General features: G+C 32.5%; 3 protein-coding genes across 3 annotated transcripts; 2 read left to right on the forward strand and 1 right to left on the reverse strand.

Moving 5' to 3' along the window:
- The first annotated feature begins 584 nt into the window (after nt 1–584).
- Nucleotides 585–9,752, forward strand: LOC107919811 (villin-4). Its single transcript, XM_016849181.2, has 24 exons — nt 585–923; nt 2,133–2,257; nt 2,494–2,593; nt 2,901–2,969; nt 3,092–3,328; nt 3,417–3,594; nt 3,706–3,838; nt 4,036–4,198; nt 4,283–4,430; nt 4,568–4,668; nt 5,290–5,445; nt 5,665–5,733; nt 5,829–5,897; nt 5,993–6,130; nt 6,473–6,601; nt 6,783–6,930; nt 7,078–7,088; nt 7,334–7,474; nt 7,687–7,812; nt 7,891–7,956; nt 8,276–8,600; nt 8,684–8,892; nt 8,968–9,141; nt 9,244–9,752. The coding sequence occupies exons 2-23, from the start codon at nt 2,202–2,204 to the stop codon at nt 9,079–9,081; spliced, it is 2,886 nt and encodes a 961-aa protein (XP_016704670.2). The 5' UTR covers nt 585–923; nt 2,133–2,201; the 3' UTR covers nt 9,082–9,141; nt 9,244–9,752.
- A 993-nt stretch (nt 9,753–10,745) lies between these two features.
- Nucleotides 10,746–12,744, reverse strand: LOC107919813 (uncharacterized). The gene is made up of 2 exons (XM_016849183.2): nt 12,538–12,744; nt 10,746–11,636 (listed from the first exon to the last, which is right to left on the reverse strand). The coding sequence occupies exon 2, from the start codon at nt 11,540–11,542 to the stop codon at nt 10,943–10,945; it is 600 nt and encodes a 199-aa protein (XP_016704672.2). The 5' UTR covers nt 11,543–11,636; nt 12,538–12,744; the 3' UTR covers nt 10,746–10,942.
- A 1,233-nt stretch (nt 12,745–13,977) lies between these two features.
- LOC107919812 (putative glucose-6-phosphate 1-epimerase) lies at nt 13,978–19,923 on the forward strand. Its single transcript, XM_016849182.2, has 9 exons — nt 13,978–14,342; nt 14,555–14,629; nt 15,533–15,589; nt 15,670–15,830; nt 15,929–16,069; nt 17,161–17,263; nt 17,347–17,446; nt 17,980–18,225; nt 19,614–19,923. The coding sequence occupies exons 1-8, from the start codon at nt 14,250–14,252 to the stop codon at nt 18,192–18,194; spliced, it is 945 nt and encodes a 314-aa protein (XP_016704671.1). The 5' UTR covers nt 13,978–14,249; the 3' UTR covers nt 18,195–18,225; nt 19,614–19,923.
- The last annotated feature ends 1,630 nt before the right edge of the window (nt 19,924–21,553 follow it).

Consider the following 21,553-nt stretch of genomic DNA (forward strand, 5'->3'; position numbering starts at 1 on the left):
TTACAAGTTTTAATTTTTCCGCTAAAACGGATTAATATTTAAATTAAAATTTTATTGTTCAATAATAATTTCACATTAATATTAAAAAATAATTAAATGACATATTAATCCAGAATTTAATTATGACAAAAATTACTATTTTTTAAAAATATAAAATTACTTGTTTAATAATATTATATTATCAAAAAGAAAAAAAAAAGCTATTTAATTTCTTACAAAACACAAAGATTCCGGGACATCAACAGTAACAAAAACGATGAAATCTTTGTAAAACGATTAAAAAGCCGTAAAGAAAGGCAATAAGCCTTTTTAATCTTTTTTTTCATATATATATATATATGATATAATTATTCCATTTTTAAAGTTTATTTTTTTTATTTTTAACATTTGAAATAAATTTGACTTCAAATTTGTAATCAGTTAATTGATTTCAAAGGAAAATCAACCAACCCCATCATCATCATCATCCATAAAATGTTTTTTTTCAACTTTGTTTTCACTGTAGTTTTGATTGATCTTTAAATATTTCTACCTGCATAAATTTAATTTAATTAATTATTAATGAGATTTTACAGTTCATTTTGAGTTTTTTTTCTCCAAAAGAAAAAAAAAAATTTGGGTTGCCATTAGTGATAAGCACGACTGGCAGTCATCATTCCCTTTCAATTCCTTCAAACCCCTTTTTTTTTCTCTCTTTTGTTCCTTTCTCTCTCTAACTTTTTCCCTCTCTACAATTCATGCTTTGTTTCGCTGTCTAAAGCTTCCATTCCAATTCTATTTTTTTCCTTTCAATCTACTTTTTTTGAGGGTTCTTCTTAGCCTTTATTTTTTAACTCTCAAAACACTCTCATATATATTTTTTTCTTTATTTTTTTTTGGATCTGGGTTCTGCTTGCTTTCTGATAATCATCTTCAACAACCAGGTAATTCTTTTTTTTTGAACATAATTTTACTTTTTGGGGATTTTTGGTGTCTGGGTTTTTTTTGAACTAATGTTCTATCTACTAAATTCAAGAAGATTATAGAGCTTGAAGTACATATTTTCTGGGTTGTTGAGCTTTACAATATTGGGTTATTATTATTATTTTGCTATGACTTCGTTTTTGATTTTTTTTTAAAGATTTGATCTATTGGTTGGTGATGTGTTGGGGCTTTAAAAGTTTCAAGCTCATGTTTTATGAATTTAACTTCATTTTAGTAGGCACTGACTATAATGAGCATGATTTAGCTATGTTTTTTTTGGGGGGTTCATTTGATATGAATTTTCAATAAAATATTGTGTTTTTGTCACTTTCATGACATTGAATTTCGATATCTGGGAAACTGTAAAATCTAAAACACATTGATCGAATGTTGTATTTCCAATAAATTTAGAAAAATTCTTTTTTGTGTTATGGCAAACATGGATCTAGTAGGACTGGACAGCTAAATCAATAGTCTGCTTTATCAAATGGATTTCATGAGATTCTAAGCTTGGTCTTAGCTGATTCAGCTTATCTGTATGCAGTTTTAGAAATTTGTCTTTTATTTGACTGATAAAATTAGCTCTACAGCTTAAAATTGGACTAAGAATTTCAAAGAGAGCTGATTAAGCAAAGAACAATTATAGCCGGTTAGAACTCAGGGTTATGAGTCTATAATGTCTGTACTAGTTCTAACTTAAGATCTAATTGTTTGTACTCTTATCAGCTAGTAGCAATTTTTTGGGACCCTTAATGAAAATTTGTAGATAATTAAAGAAAAAGAAAGAAAAATAAAAGTGAACTCTTGTCCTTTGCTGGCAATTGCTTCTGGAAAAAAGTGAAAACTACACCCTAAATTAGAGATGCAGGTGGTTTCTATTCATGTTGATAAAGTGTTCGATGTGAAAATGCAAAATAATGATCTATTTTGTAGGTCTAAGCATTGGCTTTGTAGAGTTTAGTGCAAGACATTCTTCTACTTAATGAATAACTAATCTAAGTGCTGGTTCCATACTTAAGTGATGCTCAAATTTAATCATTGTGTCGACAGCAATACCATGAACGATGTTGTGAGAGAGCGTTGCTTTTTTCATTTCTTTAGATTCTCTTCCTGCAGTAATTTTATTTATCTATTTGATAATTCAATTGATGGTGCTGGTGATGTTTCAGGTTACCTCTATTACTTCAAGCTTGGGACCTAGAAGATCGAAACATTAAATTTAAAGCTGTGTAAGAAGTATGGCGGTTTCCATGAGAGATTTAGATCCAGCTTTTCAGGGAGCTGGGCAAAAAGCGTATCCTTCACTTTTTGAAACTTGCAGTGTTATGTGGATTATCACTCTGATTGTTTACTGTTCTTTAGATCGATAGTCGAAATAATTTTTTATAGTAAATTTAGGTTGTACATTTAGTGTAGGGTGACAACAAATGTAGAAAGAGAACAACTATCACATCTGCTGCCATTTCAATCTTGGTATGTCTGCTTTTGAGTTGCTCTTCTTCATGAATTATTCTCCTTAATAGTTCGCAGTGGAATTGAAATCTGGCGCATTGAAAACTTCCGCCCTGTTCCAGTTCCAAAGTCATCTTATGGCAAATTTTTCACAGGGGATTCCTATGTTATTTTGAAGGCAAGTCATTTCTATTTTACATATTGCTTGGTTGTATTAGCACCAAAATTTGAAGCTTGTGGATTTGTTATTAATATTTTTAATGCGACCGCTGCCATGGAGAAAAGGATCTGTTGTGGCTTTTATTTGTAATCTTTGCCAGGTTGTAAGCATTTGGCTGTTGTTGTTCTTTGCATTGGGGTTATTTATAAAAACTGAGTACTCATATATTTACTAGATTATACTTGTAGTTTGAGGCTCTAAGATGCAACTAAGTTTTCCTTCTCAGCTTAACGTTCTTTAATATTACTTTTTTTTTTTGGCTCAGACAACTGCCTTAAAAAGTGGTGCCTTGCGTCATGATATACACTATTGGCTTGGTAAAGACACATCCCAGGTAAACCTTGTTCCGACAAAAATCTTTTTACTTGTTCAATTCTTAACCTTTGAGAAAGTAATAGGTTGAATTTTGAACTAAGATATCAGATCAATTTTGTGACCACAACTTTTTTAACATAGGATGAAGCAGGTGCTGCTGCAGTCAAGACTGTTGAACTTGATGCTGCCCTTGGAGGGCGTGCTGTTCAATATCGTGAAGTGCAGGGCCATGAAACTGAGAAGTTCCTTTCCTATTTTAAGCCATGTATCATACCCCAGGAAGGTGGAGTAGCATCTGGATTCAAACATGTTCAGGAAGAGGAACATAAGATACGTATGTTTGTCTGTAGAGGCAAACATGTTGTCCATGTAAAAGAGGCAAGTCTTTCTAAGGACAAACAATACTCAATGTCAAGTGCGATTCAATACTTTTCGTTCAGGAAGTTGATGACATGTTTCATGGCAGGTTCCTTTTGCTCGATCCTCACTTAACCATGATGATATCTTTATACTGGATACAAAGTCTAAAATCTTTCAATTTAATGGGTCCAATTCATCCATTCAAGAGAGGGCAAAAGCCCTAGAAGTTGTTCAATACATTAAAGATACTTATCATGATGGGAAATGTGAGGTAGCTGCAATTGGTGAGTAAACTAACAGATACAGATCATGAAGGAAGGGAAGAATAAGATAAATGGAGTGAGAAGTGGATATTGTTTATAAACTAATAGATTCTATCTTATTACTCTATGCAGAGGATGGAAAGTTGATGGCCGATGCTGAAACTGGAGAGTTTTGGGGATTCTTTGGTGGCTTTGCTCCACTTCCTAGGAAGACTGCCAGTGATGAGGATAGGACTGTTCAGTCTCATACGGCCAAGCTACTAAGGTAATTTTATCTTGGTTTGGCAATGGCGATGATGGTCAATTGCTTACGCAAATACAATTTTCGCTTTCTCTAAATAGACCAATTAGTCATCTTTGAGTGAAAAGAAAAATGCTTTTGCATTTGGTAAAAGGCTTCTTTGTGTTCTATAATTTTGTGCTTTGAGAAATGCTCTCATTGGATTATATTTGCTGTTCAAGTGTTGAGAAGGGGCAGGCAAAGCCTGTTGATGCTGATTCCTTGACAAGGGAGTTGTTGGACACAAATAAATGCTATATATTGGATTGTGGGTTAGAAGTCTTTGTATGGATGGGAAGAAATACTTCTCTTGATGAAAGAAAGACTGCAAGCGGAGCGGCTGAGGTAATAGCTCTGTAAGGTGATTTAGACCAACTTTTATATGGATTTCTCATTTGCTCCTTTTGCATTGTTGATGTTACCAAACAGGAGTTAATCTGTGGTTCTGATCGACCAAAATCCCAAATAATTCGTGTAATTGAGGGGTTTGAGACTGTTGTATTTAAGTCGAAGTTTGAGTCATGGCCCCAGACCACTAATGTTGCTGTTACCGAGGATGGTAGAAGCAAAGTTGCTGGTTAGTAACTGAAATATCTTGCAATTTTGTTGTTTTTGATTTATGAGTTGTCTTTTCTTAATCTTTATACTATTTTAGCCATCAAATAATCATCATTTGTCACCTTAAACATCAATATATTACAATGGTTTCTGTAGCACTTTTACGACGTCAAGGGCTGAATGTCAAGGGCCTTGCAAAAGCTGCTCCTGCAAAGGAAGAACCCCAACCTTATATTGATTGCACCGGAAATTTGCAGGTATATTTGTACTTGTGTAGCTATATTTTTCTAGGTACTGAATTTTTGAATGTGCCATGCTTCCCAGACAGTGGAGCAAGAAATTTGATCTTGAGGATGTCGCACTGACATTAAAGTAATATATATTTGAATCTGATTAAAGCATTAAGTAAAAACTGAAAACACTAAATTCAGATATAAGGTAACATTTTCTGTTATTAACACATTAAGAAACTGGTTGCCTAAATATTGTCAATTTGTTCATTTGATTTTATTGGAAAGAAAATTCATGATGAGGTAAAAGGCCATGTGCAATGCTAGTTATAGTAAACAAATGTACACGCACAATAAAACCTTTTAGGTTGGTAGACTGAATATCTGCATTCTGCAGCCATTCCAAGCTTCTTGCAGAATATTGCTAACTCATCCTTCTGGCTCTAATGACGGGTTTATGTTATTGTTAAGAGTTTCATTTGTTCTATCTTTAGACTTGTTATCATGCTTAAACATATAGCCAGCTTAGTCCTTATGTAGCAGGTGGCAATGGTGCTCTTCTCTTCATGCATTGGACATAATATATGGTACATACTGTCTTTGGGTCTGAGCCAGTTTACTGATGATGGCATTAATTTGGCTGTGCAGGTTTGGCGTGTGAATGGCCAGGAAAAAGTTCTCCTTCCAGCTTCTGATCAGTCAAAATTTTACAGCGGGGATTGCTACATTTTTCAATATTCTTACCCTGGAGAAGACAAAGAAGAGTATCTTATAGGAACATGGATTGGAAAGCAGAGTGTTGAGGTGATTAAACATTCTATGACTCTCTTTGGTCTCTCTGTTCCGAAAACTATTGAGTGCCTTAAGCTTTCAACCATAGTTTCAATGACAAAACTGTCTTTTGTCCCAAACAGGGAACACATATATGTACCATGGATGTGACTTCTCCTTATCATGCTACCTTTTCTTACAGTGCGTGTATTATTTTTGTTGCTTTACTGATTATGAGTTTTTGCTTAACAGGATGAAAGAGTTTCCGCAGTCTCTTCGGCAACCAAAATGATTGAATCTATGAAGTTCCAGGCTACCCAGGTAGCTTTTTTTAAACTAGACCATTGTTCTTTTTCTGAAGTTACTGTTTGTATATGTTTGTATTTCCCTTCTGACGGTATTTATCCGATCATCAGGCTTGCATCCACGAAGGAAATGAACCCATTCAATTCTTTTCGATCTTCCAGAGCTTTATTGTGTTTAAGGTTTGAGGAATTTTGATTTGTAAGTTTTACTTCAATGGATACTATGTGTCCAAGTTCTCCTTAGATAACTGGTTCAATCATTTAAAATTCACCAGGGTGGTCTTAGTGATGGATACAAGAACTACATTGCTGAGAAGGAGATCCCAGAAGGGACATACACAGAAGATGGTCTTGCACTGTTCCGAGTACAAGGTTCTGGGCCTGATAATATGCAAGCGATACAAGTTGAAGCAGTATGTCCCAAATTTCATCTACTATATTTGTTTCCTTAAGAACTCGTAGCAATTATGATCCTTATAAAACTAGTTTTTTGCGAGAGGTCTAACATCTTCCACGTGATAGCGGTCGGGTACTCGTTTTTATTGTTTTTGATTTCTGAAAAAAGGTGACTGGACCATGTTCTGCCTTCCATGACTGGACAATCTGAAAGCACGAGTCCTGAGAAAGTTGCTAATACTTTTACCTCTATGCCACTTATAAAATGAATAGATGGACTTAAAATTTGTTTCGCTGTACATTTATTGTTTACAAGATGGAACTTATGCTCTTTTCCCTTTTTTCTTTACTTCTATCAGGTCGCATCATCTTTGAACTCCTCTTACTGCTACATATTACATAGCGGTTCCACTGTCTTTACATGGGCTGGAAACCTAACTTCCCCTGATGACCATGAGCTTGTTGAGAGACAACTAGATATCATAAAGGTTCGATTTGTATTTTCAAGAGGCTTCCTTCCCGAAACTTGATTTAGGCTTGATGGAATAGTATGGCTAAGTGGATAGTTTGCATCTGTTGTATTGAATATTAGTTCACTTTAGAAACAGCTATTTGAGTTTCCGATTTGATTCTCTAAGCTTCGATTCATACCCTTTTGATTATCTTCAGCCTAATTTACAATCCAAGCCGCAAAAAGAAGGATCGGAATCTGAACAGTTTTGGGAGTTGCTTGGAGGAAAATCCGAATACCCAAGCCAAAAGACAGCAAGGGAACCTGAAGGTGATCCTCACCTATTCTCCTGCACGTTCTCGAAAGGTATTGATAACTCTTTAATGGTTATAAGGTTTTTAATTTATGGTCTTCGTTCTACAGATGTAAAATGTTTATTCATAATTATAGTTTTCTAATTCCTTATCTTTCTTCATTGTCATGGTTCATTGCAAATTTCACTCCAATCTGTAGGGAATCTTAAGGTGTGTATTTACTTATCAGCTACTTCCAAAATTGAAAACTACGATTTTATCAAATGCGTTCATGACTTTTATATGTATGATCCATTTATTGGTCATGTTAGCAAGCTCGCAAATGTTAAGCGCACTTATTTTTTTACTATACTGCAAAAAAAAAAAAAGAAAAAAGAAAAGAAAAAGAAGCCTAAAGTAAGAAAAATCTCGTCTTTTATCTGCATCATCGGCTTAAACTGCAAGTTCTTATGCAGGTTACGGAGATATATAACTTCACTCAGGATGATTTGATGACTGAAGATATATTTATCCTAGATTGTCACTCAGATATCTTTGTCTGGGTTGGACAACAAGTCGATACCAAGAATAAATTGCAGGCTTTGACTATTGGTCAGGTAAGATCATTCGGTTATATAGGTGGAAACTATAGTTACACACTACTTTTTAAGGGTACTATTTTCACTCGTCAACATATTAAGGATGTCGAGTGTGCACATGTAAATGGACTAGTTCTTGGTTGGTTCGTACAATATCTATTAGGGATTAGGAATAGTTTGCGGTCTGTTCCACCAGGTGTGTTCTTACATTTCAATCTGTTGTTGGACAGAAATTTCTTGAGCATGATTTTCTCTTAGAAAAATTATCTCGTGAAGCTCCGATATACATAGTCATGGAAGGGAGTGAGCCACCCTTTTTCACGCGCTTTTTCTCATGGGACTCCGCAAAGTCTTCTGTAAGTATCTCTACTACTGCATTGGAATCATGGTTGCTTTATCCGTGCAAGGATCTTAGTGTTTTTATTTGCTTGCAGATGCACGGAAATTCGTTTCAAAGGAAACTTACCATAGTGAAAACTGGGGGTACACCAACAGTCGATGTAAGACTTCACTTAACTCTCTCATATTAGTTGAACTTTTGCCGCTTTTGGTATCGAGTGATCACTATCTATGTTGCTTGGACTCTTCATTTTTCTTGAAGTATCCATGTCTGACACCCATGCCTAAGACATATCTGGGTATGGATATGAGAATATGACTCTCGAAAGACTTTCAAAATACATGGAAAAACTTTTCAAAGGCATACCAGTAAGCTGGAGTCCGAGTAACATAGCATGCGTCCATTTTTGTGTTCTCGTTACCACTTTATCGGTTATCTTTAGAGTTAATTTTCGGATTAACATCTTATTGTATGTTTAGAAACCCAAGCGGAGAACGCCAGTATCATATGGTGGAAGGTCTAGTAGTGTGCCGGACAGATCACAACGTTCTAGAAGTATGTCCTTCAGCCCTGAGCGAGTTCGTGTGAGGGGAAGGTCTCCCGCTTTCAATGCACTAGCAGCTGCATTTGAGAACCCTAATGCTAGAAACCTTTCTACTCCGCCACCTGTGGTTAAAAAACTGTACCCAAAATCCGTGACTCCGGATTCTGCAAAAAAGTCTGCAGCTATAGCAGCTCTTACTGCATCGTTCGAAAAACAACCACCACCAGCTCGAGAGACCATCATACCTAGATCTGTGAAAGGTATGCATTTTCCGTGTTTCAAGATCAAATTCTATGTTATTTTCGTATTTGTACTCACAACCGAAGCATGTATCTTGATGAAGTGAGCCCACCGACACCCAAAACAACACCGACACCCGAGCCTAACTCTAAGGAGAATTCCATGAGTAGCAAACTAGAATCCCTCACTATACAAGAAGATGCTAAAGAGGGTGAAGCTGAAGACGAGGAAGGCCTTCCAATATACCCTTACGAACGTCTCAAAATAACATCAACCGATCCCGTTTCTGAGATAGATGTGACCAGACGAGAGGTATGATTTAAGACTATGATTTTAAGATGGTATTACATTTGTTCTTCAAGACTCTTATAACCGAAAAAAATGCAGACATACCTGTCATCCGAGGAGTTCAAGGAGAAATTCGGGATGAAAAAAGACGCATTCTATAAATTGCCGAAGTGGAAACAAAACAAGCTAAAAATGGCTCTTCAACTGTTCTAAGTCCCCCCTTTGATTCATCTGTGCTATTTATTCAAAACCCGCTTTCAAATGAGAGTGCAGGTGGAACAAAACATACTTCCAAATCCGTACAAGTTTACCTCTTTCTTATCTTAAATTGAATCCACAAATCGTTCTAACTATATTCATTTTGTTCGGCTGCAGTGGGAAGAACCCGAACCCGTTTTCTCAGGATCGAAAAAAAGGGACAGCATCAGTGCATATTTAGCTGCTTCTGCTCCCCTAAGAAGCTTTTGGTTTTTCTCTTTTTTGGGTCATTAATAGACATATCTGGATTTCAACCCCCCCCCTTTTTTTCTCATCTGGTTGTTTGGATGTCTAGAAAATTTGTTCCTTTTTCTTCTTGGCTTTTCTTTGTTGTTTCTGGTTGAGTTTTAGCTTTTTCTTTTTGTTGGTATTCTTTATGGTCACAGTGCTTTGTTGTGAGGTTTGCATTTTTGCATTTTTAATTTATTTTTTATTTATTTTTATTTTGGTTTTCCAAAATGATTAAAAAATTAGAACAAATATTGGGAGCTTGAAAATGCCAGACAATTTTAGGTGTATTTTGTATTTAACTTTTGAGGATGAAAAGTTTGTACAGCTGAGTGTAAGAACTAAGAACTAGTTCATTTTGCCTTTTGTTTTGGATAATAAAAGTGTGATCTTCTGTTTTTCTTCTTCTTTTTAATTTAAAGAGAAAAAAAAGTTGATCTTTATTAGTATTTGCATTTCCCATCTTTAAACTTTTAATAGGAAATATTTTTTTAACATATATTATGTTAAAATTTTTGAGGATGAGTGTTTACTTTTAGTGCGATATGTTTAGTTTTTTTTGTTTTTATTCTAGTATTATTATAGTGTTTAATTTCACTGCATTGTTTTTAATGACAGGTAAACGTTCTGTCCATCTAAATATTTATTGTTTTAATTCTTTTTCGTTAATACATTATTTATTTGGTTTTGATTAGCTTAATTCGAATATGAAAATAATTTAAATTTAAGATAATCTGAATTTGAAATGGTATAAATATGATCATAAGAAATTTGAATAACTGAACATAAAAGAATTTATATTTGAATTCTGATTTTCATTTTTATTTTGGGTCTATAAAATGAAATATTTAACTTTTTGGTTTAATATATGATAAAATTGTATTTTGTTTTTTTTAAATGATATAATTTTGATTTAGTTATTGAAAAGATTATAAGGATGCAGGTTATTAAATGATGAAATTTATTTTAATTCTTATAAGTATATACAACTTAATTTCGACTTCTAAACGTATATTTGAACAATGAATAAGATAAACTATAAAAATAGTCATTTTTATTTACTTTAGGTTGCATTTTACGTTTTAGTCACTTATGTTATCATTTTGTTACAAAGAGGCCATTTTACTGTTAAACTCTGTTATCTCTCTAACGGTAGTCATACATGGCAATCTAAATAAGTTTTAAAAGCCAACTTGGATGTCTAGTTGTTGGGATGAAAATAGGGTTTTAATTAAATAAATTTAATTTGGAATGTCACGTAGGATATCCAAATTGACATTTAAAACTCATTTGGACTGCTATGTAAGACCGCTGTTAGGGAGGTAACGTAGCTTACCGTTAAAGTGACCATTTCATAATAAAACGGTAACATAAGTAACTAAAACGTAACATTTTAAATATAAGTGATTAATATATAATCTGAAACAAACAAAATTGACTATTTTTGTAGTTTACCCCCAATGAATAAATATGACTTTCACATCTAAATACATAGAAGATAGAACTAAAAAATCAAACATATTCATGTTAAGACGTGTATTTATATCGAACATTTACATCCGAATTCGAGTAACATGACTCATTTACCTCAATCATCATCATCAAAATCAGGCTGAATCGACTGCTCAAACTCTGCATCCATAATAACACCATCCATTACATGCACAACAAGCTTCCCTCTCTTTATATCAACACTCTCTGACTTCACTCCATTAACCACCAACACTCCTCCGGCATACTTCGAAACGAACAACTCAAACCCCGACAATGAATCATAGGACACCTCTTCGCCGCTGATTGGTACCGTAGCTGTACCAAGACCACGAGGAATGGCCGAGAAACCTAACACGCGAGAGATCACCACGTAAGTGTCATTTATCTTTTCTTCGACTAGACTATCGTTCGCGCTTAACCTCAGATCGCGCTCGAAAGCGGTTTCTGAAGGGACGAAAACGGTGAAAGCGAGATCTTCAGGTAACATATCGATCATCATGTTCCCGAATGTACCGACCGATTTGTCATTGCCTGAGGATTTAAGCGGCGTGTCATCATAAATGGACATTGCTCCGTTTCCAGTGTCGACATCCGGAACTTTGAGCATCGAAATGATCAACACCGACATACAACAAAAGAACACTACCAAGAACACAAAAGCAACTGAGTTTTTGCAGTAGAACTTTCTCCTCATCTCCTTCTATAGATTATTCATTAGTTGCAATGAATTTTGGGCACTTTTTCTCCTCCCAAATCTATTTTACTTCATTGCCAAAATAAACTCAAATCTGGGATTTGGAAACATAGAGTAAATAAAATCAAAATATAAAAAATTCAAAGTTTAATGACTCGTAAAATATGTTATCAAGTAATACGAACAATTCATATATATATGCACTAATCATTCTCAAATTATTTTAAATTGAGTTATCAAAGTATCTTAATTGTAAACACGAATGTCAATACAGATCTCACGTGAAACATATTTAAGTATATATATCAATTTGTAAACACGAATGTGTTCATTTTATGAATAACTTGATTCTAACGTGTTAAAAAAACACTATCAATAAAATTTAACAGAACTATTTTTTTAACAAGTGAGATCCAATTTATCTAACACACGATTAACAGCTGCAGTGATGGAATGATATGATAAGATTCTATACTTTTAAAAACCAATCGAAACATGAAGTTGGAAACATGGAGAATTAAACCAACTAATTTACAATGAACTTAGAGTTTAACTTAATTGATTCAAACTCAGTAACAAATGATGTAAAGTTTGCTATTCAAATCCTAGAGCCTAGATGTTCCTGTTTAAGAATAGATGAAAGAGTAGCGATTTGAACTTTAAAATTAAACATAATCAAGTTTTCGATTCAGCATCTACAGACACGGAGAATTTGAAAAAAAAAAAGGTTCAATCAAAATCAAAATATAGCCAACTGAAATTCGATTGAATCTACTAAAGAAATACATGATATTTTATTTTCTCAAGAATCAAAACAATGACAGAAAAAATTAAGAAAAATGCGAAACAGCTAATCATTTCAATCAGTGTTTCTTTATTTCATCAGATTTAGAACCGGAAATCGTATTCAAACAAGAGATCAAAACTCAGGCTGAGAATCGATTGCTGAAATTAAATTGCTAAAAAGAGAAAGCAAGCAGCGAAGAAGTATATACCTGGTTAGATGCAGGAAACTATGGCTATGAAAGAATCTGTAAAGCACGAAAACGCTTGCGAAAAATCAATGGAAGATCGCAAGCTTCGGTTTCAATAATGGATTTGGAGTTGAAAAACAGAGTCCCAAAAGCTCACTTTTTTTGAATGAAACGGATTTTTTTTTTTTGGTTAAAAACGCACTAAGTTTATTGCATGTGAAATTGCCTTGAAAAATGCTCTTTCAACTTAAATTCTGTCAATGTGTATAAATTGGTTAAAATATGCCACAAGTGTCTCTACTTTCTACGAATGTCGAATTTAGTCCTTATATTTTTACTTTTAGGAATTCAGTCCCTTTACTTTTCAAATTTCAAAATTTAAGTCCAAACGTTAAGACTGATAAAATTATTTTGTAAATTCAGATTTCTTAAAATATTATTTTTTAATTACATGGCTACCAAATAAATATTTTTTTTGACTTAACTACTAAAATATCCCTAGTAAAAATAATTAAAAAAAATCAATTGAGCCTCTTATTGAAAAGTACAATCAATTGAGTCCATTGAATATGGGTTTCCATCTATATTCTTAACGAACTGTTAAGTGCTGATGTAAGATATAGTATGAAAAAAATGATGACGTGGTAATTGACGTGAAAAAAATGCTAACATGAAAGTATAAATTAGACATGTTCATGGGTCAGGTTAGGCCCTAACAAAATTCTAGGCCCATTAAGTGTTTTTGCCCAAGCTCGACCTAAATTATAGATGCTAAACTCGGGCCTCATCGTATTAATTTTTTTATTTTTTATATAAAATAAAAAATATAATACATCAAAAACACTAAATATATTAAAATAAATATTTCCAAATAAATTAAAAAAAATTTAAAAAATATTTATACTTAAATAATACTGAAATAGGTACAACTTAATAAGCAAATACCTTTAAAATAGTAGTAAAATTAATAATAAAATAAGAGTTATATAATATTTAAACAATAACAACAAAATAGTAACAATATAATAATAAATTGACAGTAAAACAATAAGAAAATAGTAGCAAAACATCATTTTTTTTCAAAAAAACCTTAACCAAGGCCTGACTCGTTTTCTAGATGGATTTTTTTTGTCTAAACCTAGTTTTTGAGTCTATATTTTTATCCAGACTTCTTATTTTTCGAACGAACTTTCAAGCCAAGTGGGACCTATGGACAAATCTAATATTAATTAATCTTTAATTATTTTACAAATATTTAATTAATTTTTTAATTATTTTACATGGTTGAATTTATTGTTATATATATTTTTAAATTCAATATTAAAACAATTTAATTAAAAAATTTATGATTTCTTTAAAAAAAATATCGTGGCAGTGTGGATTGAGTAGGCTACACGGTATTGGGCCAATGGTGGTGTAGCAAATTATGGCCATTTAAACAATTTCGCCATACTACAATTGTTGTTGTAGATTCAACGCATCGTCTTTATCGAGTAAAATTTAAAAAAGAAAAAAAAAGACAGAAAATAAAATAAAAAGTGAAAGAGCGAAAAAGAGTAAAGCACAAAGAAACAGATTTGACACAGTTGAAAATCTTTTGAGTTTCCGTGCTTAAAAAATTAAACTAGTTTTAAAAGAGGGGAAAATCATTTGATTTTCCTTTTTTTAATTTGAATTTCGCAGCAATAACTGAGAATCAATCACTTTCAGTGTTTTTTTTGGGAGAAAATTCTATGTCGAGCGAGAGAGTTCCCGTTGAGTTATCCAAGGGCGTTAACGGCCTTGAAAAAATCATCCTCCGCGAGACTCGAGGCAGCTCTGCCGAGGTAATTTTATAAAGCTTTCAGTTTCTTTTTTTTTTGTTTTATTTTTTTTGAAATTTAGATTTTCATTTCACGATCTGTTCAATCTGATCTGAGTTAGTTTTCTTTCGTTTCTTTGGATTTGATTTTTGTTATTCTTCTTCTTTTCTTCTTGTTATTTCGATAGATCTTTGATTTCGGGCTATTTAATTTTATTTCTGTTTTTTTTTTCCTAGGTGTATTTGTATGGAGGACACGTGACATCTTGGAAGAATGAGCATGGAGAGGAGTTGCTTTTCGTCAGTAGTAAGGTGCTTTTTCAGTGACAGTGATTTTCTGGATTTGATGTGAAATATACTGCTTAGAACATTCCTTTGAATTGATGGTTCATTTAGACCTAATCTAATATTTCCCCTGAAATTTTGTATGTAGTGCCTAGTAGCTGATATTGCAAAAGCTACTTTTTAGCAGTGGATTTATGCTTTTAATTAACCCATAGATGTCAGAATGATGGAATAGCTTGTGAATAAACTAGATTTGGTTGAAATGGTTCTACGACGTAGGTGTCTTACGATTACTTAAATTTTACGAGAGCCTTTATGGATATAAATTTTCATCTTCAATGGAAGCAGTTTTGCTTCTCATGTTTCCTTTGTCAACCTGAGATCTGTCTGTTTTGACTTTTGAGTGTGAGCAGTTGCAAAAGTTCGACAGATTATGTGTTTTATAGATCATAAACCTTTCTGAACCATTTTTGAAAGATAAAGAGCGGATTTGTTAGTACTTGCAATAATTTGAACCCATAGATTAACCGTCCAGAAAATCAAATTTAGAATAATGACATGTTTGAAGAAATTGAATAAACTTGTAAGACTTTGTTTGAAACTCTGCACACTATTATTAAATGAAATACTTCAGATACTTGTAGGAAAAATTGCTGTTTGGTAACTGATTTTCTTCGCATATCTTTCTTTTTTGTTCCATTCAGTGGTCATACGAGGTAAAGGAGAATAAGAATTTTTTTGGTTTATGATGTCTATAATGATAAATGACCTGAATTATTCTGATGAATCTGCTTAACAAGTAACTAGAATTCATTTTTTTTATAGTTGATCTCTAACGTGAATACTAGTATATGCAAGTGTTTAAGAATATAACACTTAGAGGTTATGTGCATTTTTGTTTCTAACGTACTAGATATATTTCTTCTGCAGGCATTGTTCAAGCCTCCAAAAGCAATTCGTGGAGGAATTCCTATATGTTTTCCCCAAGTATGTGCAGATCTTCTATTGTCGTAGCTTGTTTAGACGATGATCATTGTGGTCATGAAAAACATGCTCTGTGTTTGCAGTTTTCAAATCATGGTCCTCTTGAGCCGCATGGGTTTGCCAGAAATAAACTTTGGAGCATTGACACTGACCCTCCTGCTTTTCCGACAAACTCATCCAGCAAAGCTTACATTGATTTGATCCTTAAGCCTTCTGAAGAAGATATGAAGATTTGGCCTCACAGGTAATGTCAGTTCACAAAAAGACTTTCATATCTGAATCTTCACCACATTGTTTTATTGACCAATTAACTTGAATTCGTGGCTTTGTCTTCTATCTCAGTTATGAGTTCCGCCTGAGGGTAGCTTTGGGACCTGGAGGGGATCTAATGTTAACATCTCGCATCAGGAATACAAATACTGATGGAAAGCCATTTACATTCACATTCGCATATCACACATATTTTTCCGTTTCCGATATCAGGTAACTCAAAAGGACTTGTTTTATATTTAATTCTTCGGTCATGTGATGTTCTGTAGTACTGCTACTTCTGGGTTTATAGTTGGATACATTTGAGTTAATCTTTTGACATGCACGGATCACGCTATCTTCTTCCATTGTTGGATACATTTGCATATCCCAGTTTATTAACATTAAATGTTGACAGCTAAGCTATAATAAGTGGCTAAATCTCTTCTCATGCTACTAGCTTCTAGATGTTATCAATAACAACATGGTTTGGTTTTTCCTTTTACTTGCGTAGCTTCTTTGTCTTCTCCCATCCACACAGTTTAAGTATTCTACTTCAACATAGTAAAATATCATTTCTGGTGACATCTGTCCTATTCCTAGTTCTAGTTGATGTCTGGATCTGAAATTCTGTTCACTATTGCAAGCATGTCTTGTGTTTGAGCAATTGAGCATTATTAATGAGTGGTTTGGATTTTGTTTGAACTGCTAGTTCTTGATGGTATAGGAGATGGACAACTTTGTTTGTCCTCACCTAATTTGCCCCAACCCCCTTTGAATTGTGTGTTGGATTGGATGGTCTTGATTGTGATTTCCAGTAGTGAAAGTAACGAATGTTCTTCTGCCTGCTCATCAAAGCCACTTACTTTCCAATGATCAATTGTCTCACAATTCTTAGTTTCAATAATAAGGTATATGATAATGTAACAATAACAATTCTTAGTTGTCATCCAAAAAAAATCTTAGGTTTGGATCATGTAAACTGAAATAAAGTAATATTTTTGTAATCTATTTTGCGATATAAGTTTTATTTGCTTGTTTTGTTTTCTTGAACCTTTATTTTGAAATTTTATATTCCGGAAGTAAACTGTGGATTTGTAAAATTGTTGATTTTGTTCTTAACTTTTAACAGTTTTCTAATTATTGATATGGGTGCTAACTGAATTGCCGCTTACTTTTTCTCTTTTACTATGATATTTGCACCTCAACTAGTAAAGCTGATTCATGGTAGAATATGTTAGTCAATCACTCGATCTTTGTCCCATATCATGATTATACCATTATATATTATCAGGGTTTAAAATACTTTAGTTCCTTGTGTTCAGTGAAGTTCGTGTTGAAGGATTAGAGACACTTGATTATCTGGATAATTTACTGAACAAGCAGCGGTTTACTGAACAGGGAGATGCAATAACATTTGAAGCTGAAGTGAGTGCATAATGACTTTTTCTCTCAATCTGCTTATATCTAAATTTTGTTCTGTTGACATATTTTTATTTCTGCTTACAAAGGTGGACAAGATATACCTCAGTACTCCGACTAAAATTGCAATTCTGGATCATGAAAAGAAGAGAACTCTTGTATTACGCAAAGATGGGCTCCCTGATGCTGGTGAGGTTTATTTTCTCCAACTTTTTTATTAATGTCCATGCTATTTATATGGACCCTGACACCTTTTATGTATAAGATTTCTCTTCATACTCCGAAACACACAAACAAGAGTGTTTCCTATTTAGCTAGAACTTGGAAACAGTATCATGTTCTTCATTGCTGCTTAATAGTAGAGGAGCTACCTTTGTGTTTTTTTCGTACTCTGAATTTTGTGTTATCTGCTCAAGCTATATGACATTTCGCCAATCACTACCAACCTATGAAAACTGTTTATATGGAATTATGGATTATTGTTGGTTGATTTCAAGTATTAGTGTGAATTGCGTTTTCTTTCTCTTCTAAGATCTATATGCTTGATAAGTATTCTGAACTCGGGCTTGAGATTTTTACCAGGTAGATATAGCGATTTCTGGTAGTATTTGCATGTATGAAATGCAGAAAAACATTCCACCAAAGAGTATTCTGAAATGCCTTCTCGTATGTTAATATTCCTAGGCTGTTCTTTGTCCTAATATTATTTCTTTTGTATGTAGTGGTGTGGAATCCCTGGGATAAAAAGGCAAAGGCTATGGCTGACTTTGGTGATGATGAATACAAACATATGCTCTGTGTGGAGGCTGCTGCCATCGAGAAACCTATCACATTGAAACCCGGTGAGGAATGGAGGGGAAGGCAAGAACTTTCTGCTGTTCCTTCCAGTTACTGCAGTGGGCAACTTGATCCTCGGAGAGTCCTCCAGGGTAGCTGAAGATCCTTTACCGTGGTCAATATATGTACAGGTAATTATGCTGAATGTTTAAAACCTATACTTTAAGTTCTCTTTATTTTGTAATCACCATGTTGCTTATCGACCTATATGGAATGGTTTGGGTCATTACTGTTATCTACATGCATTTATCGTGAAGGCCTGATACATGTGCCTTACTACTTCCATGCTTTTCTGTTTTTTGGTGTCTGGTCCTGAACTTGATTTTCAAACCCAAACTTTAAACTGCTCAACCACACATAAAGAAACAAAATTTTGTAGGATATATATAACATCACGATTCTTATACTGCTGTAATTTTGGCTTTCTGGTCGTTTGCATCCAGTATCCTTTTTGTTTCTTTCTTTGCAGGTATGTATAAGTAGATTCAAGAACAGTTTTGTACAACCGTGATCTTGTTTTACTAGTATAGCTGGTGTTGTTTATTATTCCCTTCAATTAGGGCCAAACGAAAAGTTGGTTCAAACCAATTTAACCGATAGCTTTCGGTCAAGTTGGTTCAGCCAAGCAGTTTATGATGGTCAATTCGGTTTTGTGGGCAGTTAAACTAGGTTTAGTTTTTTTTTTTTTTTGGGTTAAGGTTAAAATAGGTTAAGTTGGTTTGTTATCAGGTCTAAATTTTTATAACCAATTTAACCGACTTCTGATGTATATTATTTTCTTCAATATATTTATAATACATAATAAATATATATACCATATAAAATTTTAACCAAAATCCGAACTGACCTTTATTTTGTGTTTTATTTTTCATACTAGGAAGAAAACAAGAGAGAAAAAGAAAAATGGCTGAACTGACTTAACTTAGGCGGTTTAGTCTGTTAACATATGGAGTTATTCAATAAAGTCGATTTTTTTACTCAACCGATAGATTGCTTTCCTTTAGCTTGCAATTTATGCTACTTTGCTTACTCATTGCAAATCATGTCTTTACGAATTATAATTATAATGCAACATACTGGTATCATGATGCAACATGTTGTGTGGGTGAATCCTAGATTTTTTTTTTTTTGGATTTAATGAAATAAGAGACGGTAACAGACTATGGAAGTTTTTGTACTAGGAGTTGGATTGTATTTTGTCCCATTTACTAAAAAAATGGACAAGTTAGTCCTTGTACATTAAATCATTCTGTTAAAAATTTTATCCGTTTTTATTGTTAAAAAATAGTCCATGTATGTCTACCTGTTTGATTATTTCATCATCCAGGCCGATGTTTAATAGAAAGGATTAATTTGCTCTTCGATCTAACGTACAAAGATTAATTTGTTCAGTTTTTGAGTAAATGGGTAAAATGCAAATTGATTTCTAATATAGGAGCCTCTATGATACTTTTACCCCTACTATATTAACAATAAATATTGTTACTTGCTGATATGTTGAAGCACTGTTATTTTTCAGCTATGCTATGGATGAGCTATTATTTGTCTATGGGCTGTCTTTGAATTGTCTCTCAGAGCCTCTCTCTCTCAACACCAGCTTCCCCGTTTTGTAAGAATTTCCTTAATTCAATTTGAGTTGGATTATTTTTATCTTCTTTTCATTTCATTTTGGGTTAAAGGGGCTTTGTATTAATTACATATAGTGCAAAATTATGCCTTGTCCTATATGGGATTTATTTTCTTCACGAATTGGACTTGGATAAAATATTTTGTAATTTGAATTTATATTTGGGTTATTGTTCAATTAAACAAAAAATATTTTATTTTAATATTTACGATTTTTTTTTTTGTTTTAATCTATTTCAAATTTCATTAGCCAACATCATCTATTATCTTCTTTCCACGAATTAACTAATTTATGGATAGGTTGCACAGTTGAATTGTTTTGGAATTTAAAATCAACAAGCAACTAGTTTAGCAATGTTGGGTGGTTTGAGAACCAGTTGGAGTATCAGTCTAGGTCTAAAGAGTGATTTTGAATCAGTTAAATTGAGAATTAGTAGAGATTGATTGAATCAAGTTTTTATGTATATTTTTTAATTTGACCGGCGAATTGGTGGCATGATTAATTTGATCATTGATCCGATTTAAAAAAAATACATTGGTAATTTGTATGTTGGTTAAATTCTTTGTGAAACCCTTTTCTCTTAGAAAATGTAAGTTTTGATTGTTAAATAAAAAGGGTATAATTTTATATATGAAATTTTGATATGATTTGATTCTCTCAAAATATTAACACGATTATTAATACATCATTTTAAGTTTATAAGTTGCATAGACAAATAATTATATTTATTCACTATAAAAATAATTGGATATATTTCCTTCTTTAAATGTATGTAACTTAATTAAAATGAAGGATTAATGTATATATTTGAATCACATTCAAAGTTTTATGTGTATAATTGTACCAAATTAAAGTTCATGTATCAAATTGCACATTAAATCAAAGTTCATTTATAGTTTTGAGATTTTTCCCTTAAAAAATAAAAAATAAAAAAAATTAATTTTTTATTTTTGTAGTAAATGTATTCTAATTTGATTAAATTTTGTCTTTGTATATTTTAGATTTTAAAATTTTAATCTCGACTTAAACAGTAACAATTAAATTTATTAGGTAAAACTTTGGTATTTACCACGTACTATGAGTAAGTTGGATTGAGTATTTGTTATCTAATTTGATCTTTATATTTCTCGGATTCAATCCTAATTTAAATGGTAGTTGTTAGTTTTATTATTTAAAATAATGACTTTTTTTTTGTGAGTATTACGTAAAAATAATAAGCTCACATCGCATTACGTTTGATAATATGTTTGTTGTATAAGATTTTAAAAGCATCAAAATTTAACAACTATTGTTTGTATCAGGATTAAATTTTCAAAATTTAAGAAGTACAAGGATAAAAACGATCAAATTAATAGAGACTAAATTCACAATTTACACATTAAATATTAATATTTTATCAATCAAGTTTTTCGGTAATTTAATTGTCAACTTAAACATTAAATACCAATTCGAATCTAGTAAAGTGTTTAAAAAAAATACACATATTAAATTGTAAAGATGTACTTATTAAAAAAATTCTCTTCTAATATCAATAAATAAATAAAAACTAGAAAGCAATGAATTGCTTCAAAATAATTGATTTTTACTCTCTTTTTTTCTTCTAATTTTAAGTTTAATGTGATTTACAAGTCATCTATGTTTTAAAAAAATGCTCTTTAAATATTTTTTTATTTTGGTATTTAATGAATATATAAGAAAAATGTTTTCATTGCTATTTGACTTCTGAGCTATATTAATTTTCTTATTTTCGTTTTTAAACTTTTTAATTATTTTGATACTTAAATTATTCTTTCGATATAGTTTTCTTTTTATTCAAAACATTAAGGATGTTA

The sequence above is a fragment of the Gossypium hirsutum genome, chromosome D08 (assembly GCF_007990345.1).
Source record: "Gossypium hirsutum isolate 1008001.06 chromosome D08, Gossypium_hirsutum_v2.1, whole genome shotgun sequence".
In the NCBI taxonomy this organism is placed as follows: domain Eukaryota; kingdom Viridiplantae; phylum Streptophyta; class Magnoliopsida; order Malvales; family Malvaceae; genus Gossypium; species Gossypium hirsutum.

Bases quoted from the DNA above. Each gene is read 5' to 3' on its own strand.
- LOC107919811 (XM_016849181.2), top strand. From the start codon at position 2,202: ATGGCGGTTTCCATGAGAGATTTAGATCCAGCTTTTCAGGGAGCTGGG. The intron at 7,813-7,890 runs GTAAGTATCTCT...ATTTGCTTGCAG, and splicing joins GGGACTCCGCAAAGTCTTCT to ATGCACGGAAATTCGTTTCA. The intron at 8,601-8,683 runs GTATGCATTTTC...ATCTTGATGAAG, and splicing joins CATACCTAGATCTGTGAAAG to TGAGCCCACCGACACCCAAA.
- LOC107919813 (XM_016849183.2), bottom strand. From the start codon at position 11,542: ATGAGGAGAAAGTTCTACTGCAAAAACTCAGTTGCTTTTGTGTTCTTG.
- LOC107919812 (XM_016849182.2), top strand. From the start codon at position 14,250: ATGTCGAGCGAGAGAGTTCCCGTTGAGTTATCCAAGGGCGTTAACGGC. The intron at 14,343-14,554 runs GTAATTTTATAA...TTTTTTTCCTAG, and splicing joins CTCGAGGCAGCTCTGCCGAG to GTGTATTTGTATGGAGGACA. The intron at 17,447-17,979 runs GTGAGGTTTATT...TTTTGTATGTAG, and splicing joins AGATGGGCTCCCTGATGCTG to TGGTGTGGAATCCCTGGGAT.